The 15,145-nt window shown below is 39.3% G+C and overlaps 1 protein-coding gene across 4 annotated transcripts; it reads right to left on the bottom strand.

The window, feature by feature from the left end:
* Positions 1 to 2,266: 2,266 nt before the first annotated feature.
* LOC117406616 (NF-kappa-B inhibitor zeta-like) lies at positions 2,267 to 13,524 on the bottom strand. Of its 4 annotated transcripts, none has more exons than XM_059029228.1 (12): positions 13,232 to 13,524; positions 9,936 to 10,105; positions 8,467 to 8,503; positions 7,862 to 7,956; positions 7,129 to 7,751; positions 6,557 to 6,662; positions 5,948 to 6,094; positions 5,277 to 5,340; positions 4,725 to 4,894; positions 4,382 to 4,492; positions 4,102 to 4,269; positions 2,267 to 3,989 (listed from the first exon to the last, which is right to left on the bottom strand). In XM_059029228.1, exons 2-12 carry the CDS (start codon positions 10,020 to 10,022, stop codon positions 3,936 to 3,938), a joined length of 1,662 nt encoding a protein of 553 aa, XP_058885211.1. In that variant the 5' UTR covers positions 10,023 to 10,105; positions 13,232 to 13,524; the 3' UTR covers positions 2,267 to 3,935. The 4 variants fall into 4 exon arrangements, with proteins under 4 accessions (XP_058885211.1, XP_058885212.1, XP_033866662.3 ...); XM_059029229.1 differs by having other exon boundaries at positions 10,002 to 10,105; positions 13,232 to 13,522; XM_034010771.3 differs by lacking the exon at positions 13,232 to 13,524 and adding an exon at positions 11,386 to 11,833.
* Between the last annotated feature and the right edge of the window lie 1,621 nt (positions 13,525 to 15,145).

Below are 15,145 nucleotides of genomic sequence, written 5' to 3'. Positions count from 1 at the left end.
GACCCCTTAGGTTGCGAGTCGTATGTATATATATATATATATATATATATATATATATATATATATATATATATATATATATATATATATATATTTCTGTTTGAAAGCAGACAGGCATACAAGAAAATGTACAATTCTTATAGAATATGAAGATATGAGAACTAATTGATAAACCCCTTTATCACTTTCACACCCTGATGAAGGTGACCATTTTGTCTCAAATGCCAGGTGAAGGCTTGGTGTTTATTTTATCATTTTAGACTAGTACTCATTTTACACCCATCTTCCTGACAATTTGTCATTGTAATAAGGGTTGTTATAAACGTAGCCTCTCATAAGGGTTGTTATACACGTAGCCTCCCTGACATTCTGTAATATATAGAAGCTGCATCTCCCTGTTGCCAGGCTGATTCGTTCACGAGGTGCAACAGTTCTATGAGATACATGTGATACAGCAGAAGCAGCAGCCACCATTATTATTATTATTTGTTTATTTATTTGTTTATTTAGCAGACGCCTTTATCCAAGGCGACTTACAGAGACTAGGGTGTGTGAACTATGCATCAGCTGCAGAGTCACTTACAACTACGTCTCACCCGAAAGACGGAGCACAAGGAGGTTAAGTGACTTGCTCAGGGTTACACAATGAGTCAGTGGCTGAGGTGGGATTTGAACCGGAGACCTCCTGGTTACAAGCCCTTTTCTTTAACCACTGGACCACACAGCCTTAACCCACTACTACCCATCTCTGTGAGCCCTGTCAAACCTGCAGTCTTGCCTACAGTGACAGAAACAGAACTGCATGAACACTTTAGAAATGCCTTTTGTATATAAAAAAAATAGTCAGTAGTGAGGGACACCAAGGTGTATATTACTGTACTAATGTATCTCATATGTTTCAAACCACACTGTAAATAAATTGCACAATGCACAGTGAAGTGCTTGTTATTCTAGTTATCAGGCTGTAATACATGTCCAATAGTTCACCAAGTGCAATTTACCACAACATTTTGATACTGTTTTCAGTGTTATCTCGTGTATTGTTAATTTTACAAATATAGCCCTTCAGATGCTTTTATGAGGCCTCAATATAAAATAAGGAACTGAAGCCTAAACATGCTAAATGTGTTGTTGTTTTCCTCCCCACAGTAATTATAAATATAGCCACCGTGAAATTTAAAAATGTCTGATTACGGGCACATCTAACTTGACTGTCCTCAAAATAAGATGCAGCAGTTTGTAGCCATTTTTTTCGGTGACGAAATATTGATTTAGAATGTATCAAATTACATAAATACAGCTTGTGCTCTGATTTTTCCAGGGATTTTAATTTGGTTCTGAATGGGAGCTAGTAGGAGAGTCACGTTTTGCACACTGTGACGAGACAGCTTAATATAAGACCTTGATGCCAGTGTTCAAACTAACAGCAATTGTCTTGTTTTTTGTTCAATAAAATAGACCGCTGGTGCTAAAATGTAGATGATTTTAGTTTGTGTGATTCCTGGCTGCCTGACGATCCAGCTGCCAAACTGAAAAAAAAAAAAAAAAACTTGTCATTGAAACTGCGTCCATTACCCTGTTTAACAATATAATTACCACATTTAACAATATATTAAGAGAACTTGGCTTAATGAAGATAGTGAATGACTAGCTTGCACTCTTTTTATCCCTAGTTCTATGTTTGACTTGGAAGACAATGTTATAAAATGAGTCTTTATCAGAGCTTGCTGTCAGGCTGTTGGAAAATTCCACTATTGCTCAAGAGTCTTAGATCATTACTGTGATGTGTGCCAAAAACTGGATTCCTAGCATCTGGCAATCATAATATAAAAAGTGCCTGTTTTATATGTATAGTTAATCCCAGTTCAGTTTACTTAGATGTGGTCATTTCAATAGCAGCCAACAATCAACAGCCCTAATTTACTAGATTAGACACACAATTAAATAACACTGAAACAGGTTGTAATTCTTGGTAGTACAGTGCAATGGTAAAAGGCATTTTGCACTCGTGAGTGGTTGGGAGGTCAATATATGAAGACAGAAATCAGTCTTTTGCATGTTATCCAGTGGTGGCAACTTTTTCTCCACCGTGCATGATGCAGTGATTTACTGACAGGGACAGAAAAAAGTCTACCTCCCTCTTTACTGTTAAAATAAATGTTGGTAACCCTATTAAGCATACTGTAAAATTGCAGTTGACATACTGTAAAGAAGATCAATTCTAAACATAGGGAAAGAACATTGTATAAAAAATACACAGAGGTGATTAGTTTTGAAATGTCTTTATTGGAATTATGCACAATTAACACAAAAATGAGAAACACACACACAGGCTTGTATTGACTGTCTGTCACAATAAAGCCTGGATGAAGAAACATTGTCTACAAGACATACTTAGTCAATTGATGTGAGCTCTGAGCAAACAAACTACAGTTGAAATGACACTTTGAAAACTAACTACATTTATAATAAACCAGGATACGTTTTACATGAAAACATCCTCCCACGTGCCGCATGAACAATTAGAGAACCTTAAAGGAATAAATAATATTAATAAAAACATTGAAATCATACAAGTCAATTTAATATCCCCCACAAAACCAATACACATATACACTTAACATGCAAGCTAACAATTCAAACACTACTTACAATAATCCAATAGCACTAATAATAAAAACACATCAATTACCGGTATGCTTTTAAATCAGAAAATTAATTTTCAAAACAATACGGAAATCAAACCGATTAAAAGGCTGAATGATTCATTACATACTGCTCAGTATCTCAGTCCTGCTCAGTACCATGGTGTAGGCTTGTTGTCCAAACTATGATGCTTTTTCAGAAGGGTGCAGTCAAAAAATCATACATCAGATACTCGAGTTTACCCACAGGCATTCTTTAAGACAAGGCATACTGTTATGGCTGGTTTCACAGACCCTGATTAGCACTGGTCCTAATGTTACATTAGGTACGGTGTTCCAAGATTAGTTCCAATCTGGCTCTTTGAAACTAGCCGACAGTTTTAATCTCAGACTATTAAGATTCTTTTCATGTACTATAACACCCATGTGTAATACAAATATGTCCTTATAATTCTCTATTAAAATCTTGAATAGGTACATACAAAAATGAATAATATATATTTACATCTGTGATGAAGTCCCTTACATGTTTAAAAATCTCTGCTGTTAGATAGCACTGTATTGGCTTGCTTGTTTGTTTATTCAAGCCGGCATTGCAATGACTGTGCGGCAGTTTGTTTCATTAAACATTTTACATTAAACATTATTCCTTTACTGTATTGCTACTGCATAGGTACAGTAAGTTCAATGATTCTGTATTAAATATGTACAGCATTATCACAACTAACTGTTGTTATTAAAATTCTTAGTAAAAGCAAGTCCGGTTGATCAGTGTGTCATAGTTGTGTCAATCAAATAATAAATGTAAGGCATGGAAGCAAATTGTAACCCTTCAAAAAAGTTTTCCAATTGTAAATTTGCATGCTTTTCCAATGCTTTTACTATACATTTAGTTTGCCATAAAATACTTTGCCTCCCTGTGTTTTACCATTCCTGTTTAATCTTTCTTCACTATGCTTTACAATTCTATGCTGTGGTTTTACCATGGCCTTTTATAAGGGAAATGTGGCATGAATTTGCATATGCAAGATAGTTGTTTGGAACAACTTTTCAGAAAAAGCTATTTCTGATTCTGATACAGATCATCTTGACTAACACTGTTATTGCACGCTGATCAAACCGGGTCCTCGCTTAAACGTGTTTCTGCTTTAATACACCAAACACTACACTGTAGTGAACAAAGGCTCATTTGTTTCATAGAAACAACACACATCTGCCTGTGGCAAATGGTTATGGACAAATAAACTGGACTGCCTAACTGACAGTGGTTGTCGATGAAATGCTGGTGGCTCAGAAAGGAGAGCCGCGTGACTTCACTGCTTTCCCCTTCAGAATGCGCCGGACCTGGGAGCAGGAGAGAGAATAGGAGCAGGTTACTATCAATGTATCTCTAGTATTGGTTTATATACTGTAATGCATATCAATGGCTGGGAATAAACAGGAATATCCAGTCTACCTGCTCCCCCACAGGCCCATCCGGCACCAGGTTTTGGGGCTGCTCGTTCTCCAGGTTCCGCGTGCTGGGGTCAGCCCCCTTCCTCATGAGCAGGCGCACCGCGTCCAGCTGAGCCACACGGTTCTGCAGGCTGGCAGCAATGTGGAGAGCCGTGTTTCCATTATACAGCTGAGGAGAGAAGGGGAGAGGGGTCAGGATACACAAAGCTAGGAAGCCCTGAGTTCTGTTATTAACTCTAAACACACAGCAGCAATGCCGTTATGTCTCAGACGCGTCGTACCTTTGTATTAACAATTGTGAGGCAGTCAGGCTGGTCCAAGAACAGCTGAAGCAGTTCCAAGTTGGCTTCTTCTGCAGCAATATGCACTGCTGTGCGGCCACTCTTCCTGTCCTGAAATGACATACAATACAAAGTTAATAACACCAATACAATCCCCTTAAAGTGACAACTATAGCAAACGCTAACTAGGATAATGTAACTGTATATAGTTATCCAAGAGTCAAACTTTGGAAAAACATGTGGTATCGAAGTCCCCATGATGTATGATGCAGCTCAAAGCAGTTCCAAGCTGAATGACATCACTAGAGAGGATGGTAGGTAGACTGCTGTGCATCGGACTCACCTTAGCATGAATGGTTGCTCCCATCTGAAGCAGAGTCTTGATACAGTCCACCAGCCTCTTGTTCTTCATCAGCAGACCCTGGATGTGTGGAGAACGGGGCTGCAGGGTTTTCTGGAGCTCCTGCACCCCAGCATTGTGGGAGACCACCGCGCGGTGCAGCGCTGTCATACCTGAAGCAAAGCAGAGGAACCTCCTTACATTCTCTTCATCACTGAGATTTCACACTGCTGACATGACGGCCAAAGTGCGAGCAGGAAAATTCTCTACAAACAACTTAACCCTGTAATGCCCAAGCATTTTTTAAAGAAGAAAAGCGACTTTATTTATGTCACTGGATTCTGTTTTTCCCCTGTGCTGCAACACATAATGTACTGCATATGAAAAATTCTGGTTTGTGAGGCTGGGTTTAAAAAATAATATTATAGCGGGGTGGCTAAGCATTGTATCATGATACGTTATAACGGAAATGAGCATTTCAGTGGGAATTATCCAATTGTCTGGTATCAATTTTCTATTTTATATAATGAAATGTATTGAAAACTAGAAACTCACCATCATAATTTATGGCCTCCAGATCCAGTTGCTGGCCATTTTCAAGGACTCCCTTCTGAATTGCCTGCCAAGACACAAAATAACTCAACGTGAAATCAAAGGTACACTCATACAGTGAGATCTATGCAGCTATGCACATTCCCATTACTTAAACTACAATATATGAACTAATTTGACTCGCCCCTACTTGATTTCTAAACATGGGGATTTGTGTGTTCAAACTGTTATGGAAATACTGTACATTACTGTCTGTAATTGTCAAGACAGAATCAAGCTACCCAAGTATACTGGGGAAAGAGGAAGAAATGATAGCTCAAGGCCAGGGATTCATTTTTAACCAATGCAGAGTAAGATTCTGTGCAAGTTCATCAATCAGCAATCCCTTGCCTTGCCTGGTCAGTGCATATACAGTAATCAGTCTGTTAAACAGCAGCGAGGCTCCGATAGGACAATATCTGCCTATGTACCACTTTGATTTTTTTTATTTGTATATATTTTTATATTTAATAAGGCTGAAAGGGTGACATTTCACTATTGCATTTTTTATATTGCAGTTAGGGAATTGATAATCTTACTATTATTATATGATATTTCACGGTCGTGGAGTTGAGAATAGTCAATAAAAATGTACATTGTAAATCCTATTTATTTAGCATGGTGGAGAAGGTTACCTGGATAGCCTGTGCGTGACCCTTCTCTGCACACACATGCAGTGGTGTCCTGCCCCAGCAGTCAGCTGTGTTTATCTGTGCACCCAGGCTAAGGAGATCCTGCACAATCAGGTGCTGGTTTGCTGCCACGGCAACCTGCAGGGCACTCTGCAAGGAAAAAAAAAACAAAACAATGAAAAACACTCTTATCAACGCAGGTGATGTAACACTCTACAAGGAAGTAAAAGCATTTACTGGTAGCGATTCCCCAGTGACGCCTTACCTTCCAGTAAATTAGTTAATTTGAGATTAAACTCCATTTTAAGAACTGGTTAAATATTGACCCAGAACAGTGGACTTTAATTTGTTTGTTGCCTCTTTTTTTTTTCAATAGCAGTCCCACACTGTCTGATCTGCTAAGGCCATTTTAATTAGCAATGGTTTCAATAAAATGATGTTCAAGTTCAAACTAAAGCAATAGCCATTTTACAGTCTTAAGTCATCCCCCCTGCCCACCCATTTCCCCACTGTGGCACTACCATGCTTGTCTTGCTAAGAACCAAGCTGGCAGAATCAGAACTGGCTCAGCTGTGTGTTCTGGCAGTAAGATTACAGAGCAGGAGTGCTTACCTGGCCATTGTGCTCCTTGACATCCAACATGCCAAACGAAGCCATTTTCCTGGCAAGCACGTAGGACAGCGCTCGTCTTCCTTGGGCCACGGCAATGTGGAGGAACCTTGGAACAAGAGATAATGCTGTTAGCCTGCTAGTAAAAACATTAGCATTAATCTCTATTAAACTCGCTGCAGCGCCTTGAAGAAAATGTATCATTGGCTACACTGTTCTGTTATAGCACCACATGGTACTGCAATGGATGACAACTGTGTATTGGTTCATACCACTGTTATGTTTAAATGAGAAAATAATATGTGATCATTCTATCAATAGCCACTGTAGTGCCTCTGTATTGTTAAGGAAGAGTGTGGAATTAGAAATCTTTTTAAATGCGTACCTACAATTTTCCATTGTACATACCCTAATTCTTAGTGCTGTTTAAAATTATGTTGTACCTTTGCATATTTTATTTAATAAATATAATGGAAAAAATGATCACATTTAGCTGACAGTTCTAGCAACTCATGTATGGTTTGCACTGGTTTGTTGTGGGCTTTTGGAAGCAGTTTGTTATTTTGCCTACTTACGTGTCACCATCAGAGTCTTTGGAGATAAGACGCTCCTGGGTGATGTTGGCCAACTTCCTGTCCTCCTGCTCAATCTGCCACTGGAAGAAGGACATGCCTCCGGGCTCCTGCGGAATCTGGGGACACTTTGAAGGAAGCTCGGGTGCAGAGAAGATCTGAGGGTCCAGCCGGGGGGCTGGGGAAGAGAAGATGCTGGGCATGGTGTTCTGCTGCTCTTCTTGGTTCCCAACCTGGCTTGGAATGTTGAACTGCATATCTGGCTGGGTTGCTGGATAACCAGGTGACTGGTCACTGGCCAGGCATGGTGAAGTATAGGGGAACTCTTGCATTTGGGCTGGAGAGTAGAAGGGGAACATCTGGGCCGGATCACTGGCTTGGGGTGGGCTGCTAACCTGTGGCTCCATGGAAACTTGCCCCCCATAAGACTCATAATATTGGTCTCTCTGGTGGTCCTGTGATGGATTACCCCCGTTAAACTGCACTGTTGTCAGGGAAACCTGAGCGGCACTGTCATTGACCATTTGGATGATGTTCAGGATGTTAGGGTTTGCTTCGGAGCTTCTGGGTTCGTTCCATTGGCCATTGTCCATGTTCTCAATGGATGTGGGTGTTTGTGGGGGTGTCTGGAAAATTTAAAAAACATAAGAGCCATGTTAGGAAAAAGATGGAATGGACTAGGTGAAGAAAAAGGAATAAAAGTGGGCATACATTTGCAAAATTAGGGAATAGTTACCAGAAGATGGAACGGAGCAACTCTTTTGTAACTGAAAGCATCGAACACGCTCTGTGATGCATGTCTCTTTCCTTCACGCAGGATCGCTTTCAGCTCTGTCAAAACCAAAGTACACAGATATGTTACCAACACTTAGAAAGGACTCTGAATGTAGACCGCAGTGAGTTATGCTAAAAACACAACTAGGCAACAAGATTCTATACCTCCCGGTTTGTCAATAGTAAAAATCTAAGACTACTTATTATCATTTCTAATCTAGAAGTTCTTATTGAAATGTAAGGGAATGCCTTTTAAAAAGAATATGGACAACCTATAAAAAGAAATTATGATCTCCAAAGAAAGACACCACATGAAACCAGAAACAGTATTGTAAAAGTTTTTTTTTTTTACTCTCTCCTAAAATAAGCCAGCTCTCCTGGCTTATTTATGGGTTATTTGTTATTAATATTTCCCAGGTGAAAGGTGTAGAAAATGTATTAACAATGTCCACATGCATTAAGTTATTGAAAACAACACAATTTAGGAACCCTGTAACCCAGTAACAGTTTGAGGTTCTATGTCTCACTTTGTGCACTTGTTATTAAAGTTGGACAATCAATACATACCTTTAAACTCCTCAGGTCCTTCTGTATTCCACTGCACCTATTCACAGAACACAACAGGCTGGGGTTAGGGTTGCTTTTTGCACTGTTAATCTATGGAACAGGTTACTGGGTATCTTAGGCCAGTTGATCAAAAAAAGTTAACAGTAACTAATAAACACTACATAGTGCAGAACTTAGAAATGCTAAAAAGAGAGACATGATACATTCAGTGACAAGTGCCAGGACTAGAAGTCTTTTTTAATGTCTTCAAATGATTAAATACTGAGTTTAGTATGTTTCTTTTAGTATTTCTAATCAAAACATGTGTCTAAACTTATCAAAAACAAGAGGAACATCAAATCCTGCCTTTAAGGTCACCAGAACTAGAATGGTCAGCCATTTGTTTTAAACAACCACAAATGTTTAGTGTATGTGGTGTGTGTTTAATTGAGGCGCGACTCTGCCTCTGATATTTGTCCTGTTGAATCTCCCCGGGTTATCTGGTTGTGTTCCTGCCGAGGGCTCTGTGTTATCTGGTTGTGTTCCTGCCGAGGGCTCTGTGTTATCTGGTTGTGTTCCTGCCGAGGGCTCTGCGTTACCTGGTTGTGTTCCTGCCGAGGGCTCTGTGTTATCTGGTTGTGTTCCTGCCGAGGGCTCTGCGTTATCTGGTTGTGTTCCTGCCGAGGGCTCTGCGTTACCTGGTTGTGTTCCTGCCGAGGGCTCTGTGTTATCTGGTTGTGTTCCTGCCGAGGGCTCTGCGTTACCTGGTTGTGTTCCTGCCGAGGGCACTGCGTTACCTGGTTGTGTTCCTGCCGAGGGCTCTGTGTTATCTGGTTGTGTTCCTGCCGAGGGCTCTGCGTTACCTGGTTGTGTTCCTGCCGAGGGCTCTGTGTTATCTGGTTGTGTTCCTGCCGAGGGCTCTGTGTTACCTGGTTGTGTTCCTGCCGAGGGCTCTGTGTTATCTGGTTGTGTTCCTGCCGAGGGCTCTGCGTTACCTGGTTGTGTTCCTGCCGAGGGCTCTGTGTTATCTGGTTGTGTTCCTGCCGAGGGCTCTGTGTTATCTGGTTGTGTTCCTGCCGAGGGCTCTGTGTTATCTGGTTGTGTTCCTGCCGAGGGCTCTGTGTTATCTGGTTGTGTTCCTGCCGAGGGCTCTGTGTTATCTGGTTGTGTTCCTGCCGAGGGCTCTGTGTTATCTGGTTGTGTTCCTGCCGAGGGCTCTGTGTTATCTGGTTGTGTTCCTGCCGAGGGCTCTGTGTTATCTGGTTGTGTTCCTGCCGAGGGCTCTGTGTTATCTGGTTGTGTTCCTGCCGAGGGCTCTGTGTTATCTGGTTGTGTTCCTGCCGAGGGCTCTGTGTTATCTGGTTGTGTTCCTGCCGAGGGCTCTGTGTTATCTGGTTGTGTTCCTGCTGAGGGCTCTGTGTTATCTGGTTGTGTTCCTGCCGAGGGCTCTGTGTTATCTGGTTGTGTTCCTGCCGAGGGCTCTGTGTTACCTGGTTGTGTTCCTGCCGAGGGCTCTGTGTTATCTGGTTGTGTTCCTGCCGAGGGCTCTGCGTTACCTGGTTGCTTCGCTTGTTCATCAGGAGCTCCTTCACTGGGTTTTTCACACGAACTCCCTGGAACGCTTTGTTCTGTTGCTTTCCCCCACCCCTTGTGGACTGACCTGCCAAAACAACAGGGAGAGTAGGATTTAGTACTGGCTGCACTTCATAATGTTCTTCAAACTGGCTAAACATAGACTACTTTCACTTTTTAAAATTTCCATTTGGGACTTTTTTTTTCTCAAAACAAAGCTGAAAAAAAATGAACAAATAAATAATTGTAAAGTTTTCTCAGCTGTCAAAATAAATCAATAAATACATAAATAAATAAATAAATAAAATTCAGTTAACTCAAAACAATGCCGCCAATTTGCAGTAAAACATGTGTACTGAAGGGGTGTTTATATACTGACACCTGCAACTCAGACAACAAATAAAAGCAAATGACAGGAAATGAAAAATAGCTGTGAATTCAATACAGATAAGAGTCTCCATCAAGACAAGGGTCAGAATATGAGAAATCTGGATGCTTAAGGTGAGGTTAGCTACACATATAGCTGTGTTTAAACCATAGTTACCAGTGAATGTTCAATACAAATGAGTTCACAGGAGGCTACTGTAATCAGGTGGCTAAAATAACCGGTGATCCTGAAAACATGACGACTAAACTACATGTAAACGCACACAACTTTCAAGAACTGTATTAAGGAATGTTTTGTCATGGATTGTTTTTTAAGAATTATTTTTATGAATTAAATCAAGGTTGCAGTTCATGACCCCCCCCGGTTTTAGAAAGGGTATATTAATTTAATCCCATTTTGCAAAGTTAAGTCAAGTTTTTTATTTTAATAAAACCCAGTTGTCTGTTATTAAAGAAAAAAATATCATTTTATTTATTTATTTATTTATTTATTTATTTATTTATTTAATCAACACGCTTTAAACCCTTTAGTTAATTTCCTATAAGTCAGTCCAACAAGTTAAGGACAAATAAACGTAATAATAATAATAACAATAATAATAATAATAATAATAATAATAATAATAATAATAATAATAATAATAATAATAATAATAATTAGTTATTAACCGTGCCTAAAAAAGAAAAAAAAAACATATATATATATATATATATATATATATATATATATATCATATTAAAAATATATTACCAAGCATATTATTAAAATGTATGTGTGCAGTCTATGTACTTACTTATTGGAAATACAGTACCTATTAAGTTTACCTGTCTCGTCATGTCGAACGCCTTACACTATAATTATGTAACACAAACCTGTTTGTGTAAATTAGAAAGTCTGTAATTTATGCCGTATTGTCAACCGTTTTTTTTTTTTTTTTTTTTTTTTTTTTTCCTTGATGGAAATTTAGAAAGTCTGTTTACCGTTTTCGGTGGCTCCGTCTGGTTTGGTGTAGAATCCGGCGGAGCTCCAGCTGCTCGCAGATTCCGAGTCAGAATTTGGAGAACTGGGGGAATAGTGAGACTGAGGGGAGCCGGACTGGTCGCTCGACACGGGAGAGTCCCCATAGAAATAACCCAGATTCATGGGGCTTGTCATCAACCCACATTCGAGGTCCCCACTGTGTTCGGTAAATCTTTCCACTATCATTTTTCACAGAGCTTTTGCTTTCCCTAACCTTGTATTTCGGGAGTATATTCTTCAACTCGCTTGCTTTGTTTCTCAACACTTCAGCAGTCGGATTCAGTTCTGAGAAGTTTTATGATAGAGGTTCTTCTTTCATTCTGTGTTTAACCAATTGAAAATGGGAAGTTTCGGGTTGCAGAGACACCATTGGTTATATCTGACCCAGGGTGAAACAAAAGGGACGCCTACTGTGGGTTTGGAACGAAATTACTGCTTTACTTGCAATAAGCAGTGTAAATCATTGTGTGGTTGGTTATTTGATGTTTATATATATATATATATATATATATATATATATATATATATATATATATATATATATATATATATATATATGTACTTCTTTCATATTAATACCCCACACCCTTGCACACACAAATGCCACAGTAACACAGCCAACTTCAAGATAATGGTCCAAAACAAAATCTACCTCATGAAAATGATCATTTTCCAGGGGGGGTTATGCTCTGGCTTGACTCGAAATGAAGTGGACATACACTAGAGACAGAAGGATGGTGACACTTCTTCACACAGAGCGTGAGGGTATGGACTGGGCTACCTGGTCATGTTGTTTAGGCAGAATCACTCGGGTCCTGTTTAAGACCCCCCACATCATTATCTGAACTGATGAGCTGAGTCCGGATGACTTCATTTCCATCGACTTTTTTATTGATTATAATACATATTTTTTATGTTCATTAGTTTTTGGTAGTTAATTTTTACAAAATCAATAACAAAGCTATGCATCTGTCGGCATACCTATACATACAAGTGCATCAATGTCCATATCACTGAACCATTTAAATCACACAGAACAGTCCAACAATTACAAAGGTAATTACTTACCATTAACACAGAAATAAGAAACAAATGTATAAAAAGATAGCGTGTGATAAAAACCTTCTGTATTAATAAATAATTCCGTTCACATTCCTCGTGCTTTTCAACTACCTGTACGGGGTTGATGAACAGTTAATTGCGTTTTCATGTGAATATCTCTCTCTCTCTCTCTCTCTCTCTCTCTCTCTCTCTCTCTCTCTCTCTCTCTCTCTCTCTCTCTCTCTCTCTCTCTCTCTCTCTCTCTCTCTCTCTCTCTCTCTCTCTCTCTCTCTCTCTCTCTCTCTCTCTCTCTCCAACTTAGAGAAGACAATTTCAAGTGTATGGTGTTCTAGTGACGCCTTGTGTTAAAACATATCAACCTTATGTACAGTTATTATTATTGAATTTACTGAAATCTTTATATCGTCCACTTCATTGTCACTACGGAATATTGCAAATGCAATATCCCGCTGCGTGCTGCATCGCATCGCACCTGACCCATTACACTATGCGTACAGCACGGCCCGGCATCCTCCACACTACCAAGCTCACCCCGGGTTGCTCAGTCGGTCGTTATATGCTTAGAGTTAGACCCAGCCAAATATCTTGATTTACAGTCCTTTCCATATACTAATAGTGCCGGACTCGGTTGCAAGTTGCATTTTCAACAAACACGCAGCTAATTATGTAATTATTTAATGCATTTATATTTGACAAGACGTGAAAGAGGTACAACAAAATCAAAGTGAATGGTGTTCACAATACCTTCATTTTGTTCATCAGCTGGTTTTATTCATGTAAAAAAAATAAACTTTTTGCTCGTGATAAAGCTCTCCCCAATACATTACGCTCAGTCCACCACAGCTACTGTATGGCTAAATGAATTATTTTCAATCAGAATTTTTTTTTTATTAAATCATTTCCTTATTTCCTACTTCTGGTAACTGCAAAAATTCCCTATGTTGCCAAACCCATTATATGTATCTCGTTATTCTACTTTTTTAAGCTACTATATTTGTTTAACGAAGGAAGGGCTGTTGGTTGTGTCTCTGGAATTTCCCAAGGAACACAACAGGCCGGGAGGTGGGGATTCCCTGGCTGCTCTCAAAACCCGAAACGGAGAGAATCCTCGTGGATCAGGACATCGGGCGACTGTTAAATTCATAGTTATGTTAGAGCTCTACATTTTTTTTTGACACAGATGAGATAATGTCCTATATTATTAGTACAATACAAAGTCCCTTAAAAATAACAGGTATGGCTCAAATAAGGGCCTAGGTGGTGCTACATTATTAGCGAATAAAACAAACACACTACAAAGGGTCTTTTCAAGTTTCTGTTTTTTTTGTTTGTTTCTTTTAAATGTTATTTCAAAAATACATATGGAATGGTTTAGGTCACCTGATTTATTTTGTATACCGCCACAAACGGAGCGTATACAGTACTGAGAACTGTCATTAAAGAAGTCTGGACAACAGAATATATACGAAGTGAAATTCTTTGAAACGATTTATGAATACGCACTGACCAGCATCAGCAGCGAGAGTTCAGTGCTAATTCAAATAAACGACACATGTGGGACTCGCGACTACAGGTTAGATGCGCCGCTGAACTGCGCACAGACCACAGGAAGGAACCTCCTTAAAGAACATATGACGTTTTCGATTCTGTTTTACTGTCCACGCAACTTTTTTTATGATGTCGCGGTCATTCTATGTGCTTTCTATTGCAATTACTTTTTGATATTTACCGCGTTTTCCAGCGCTTCGGGATAAAGGGGGCATGATTGAAGTCTTTAAAATCTTAAGGAGTTGTTGACATAGTTCACTCTAATGGGCTGAATGGCATCCTCTCGTTGTAACATTTTTTTTTATGTTCTTATACACTTGGGTAACCCTGAAAAGAATAACCTGAATCTTAGAAGCAAGAGCCAGCGCCATCTAGTGAACAGCTACTCACAATCAAGTTTATTTTTGTTTAGCTGGCAATACACAGCTTTGCACTAGGTGGAGCAGGCTTCTCTTACTCATCCTTCATATATACTATTAAAGTTATGTAATACTGTGAGTTAAATAAATATAAAACAGATACCAGTGATAATATATTTAAATGTATTATTGGGTATAATAATACATGACGTGCTGGTTCACACATGCAAGATTTACAACAAAGATGTTTTATACCTTTTAACAGGATCTGCTGATAAAACATAATGAAGACATTTATAACAGAGCTGTGTATAAATGTATACCCTTAATTGATATGCAATATTTGATTGCTATATAGTTCACATGGGTCTGTATTGAAGAGCCGATGCCAGCTAGTGCACAGCTGTTTATTACCAGCAATACAAAAAGAAAGTTGACTTTGACTGAACAAGCCTGAGTTACAGATGTCTGTGGCAGACATCAAGAGCAGAAGAGCTGCTCTCAACTCAGGCTAACATCAGGTAAGAAACAACAACAACAACAACAACAAAAACATCATTTGAGTGATTGCAGCAAAAACGACTCAGACTGATTTCAGACACAATAAATACAGACCAGGCACATAAACAATGAATTAATACCGAGTTAAAGAGTTGCAATAAAAACATATCCTGCCAAGACTCTTAATCTTATATAAACTCTTCTGGAATGGTGCTCCTGTCTAAACTAAACGCTAATGTGTACTTGACAG

Source organism: Acipenser ruthenus, chromosome 8 (genome assembly GCF_902713425.1).
Source record: "Acipenser ruthenus chromosome 8, fAciRut3.2 maternal haplotype, whole genome shotgun sequence".
Classification (NCBI taxonomy): domain Eukaryota; kingdom Metazoa; phylum Chordata; class Actinopteri; order Acipenseriformes; family Acipenseridae; genus Acipenser; species Acipenser ruthenus.
The sequence above is the reverse complement of the archived record's forward strand: the minus strand, read 5'-3'. Positions and strand labels throughout refer to the sequence as shown.

Bases quoted from the DNA above. Each gene is read 5' to 3' on its own strand.
- LOC117406616 (XM_034010771.3), bottom strand. From the start codon at position 11,611: ATGATAGTGGAAAGATTTACCGAACACAGTGGGGACCTCGAATGTGGG. The intron at 4,895-5,276 runs GTGAGTTTCTAG...GCTTTGCTTCAG, and splicing joins GGAGGCCATAAATTATGATG to GTATGACAGCGCTGCACCGC. The intron at 4,493-4,724 runs GTGAGTCCGATG...ATGTCATTTCAG, and splicing joins GAGCAACCATTCATGCTAAG to GACAGGAAGAGTGGCCGCAC.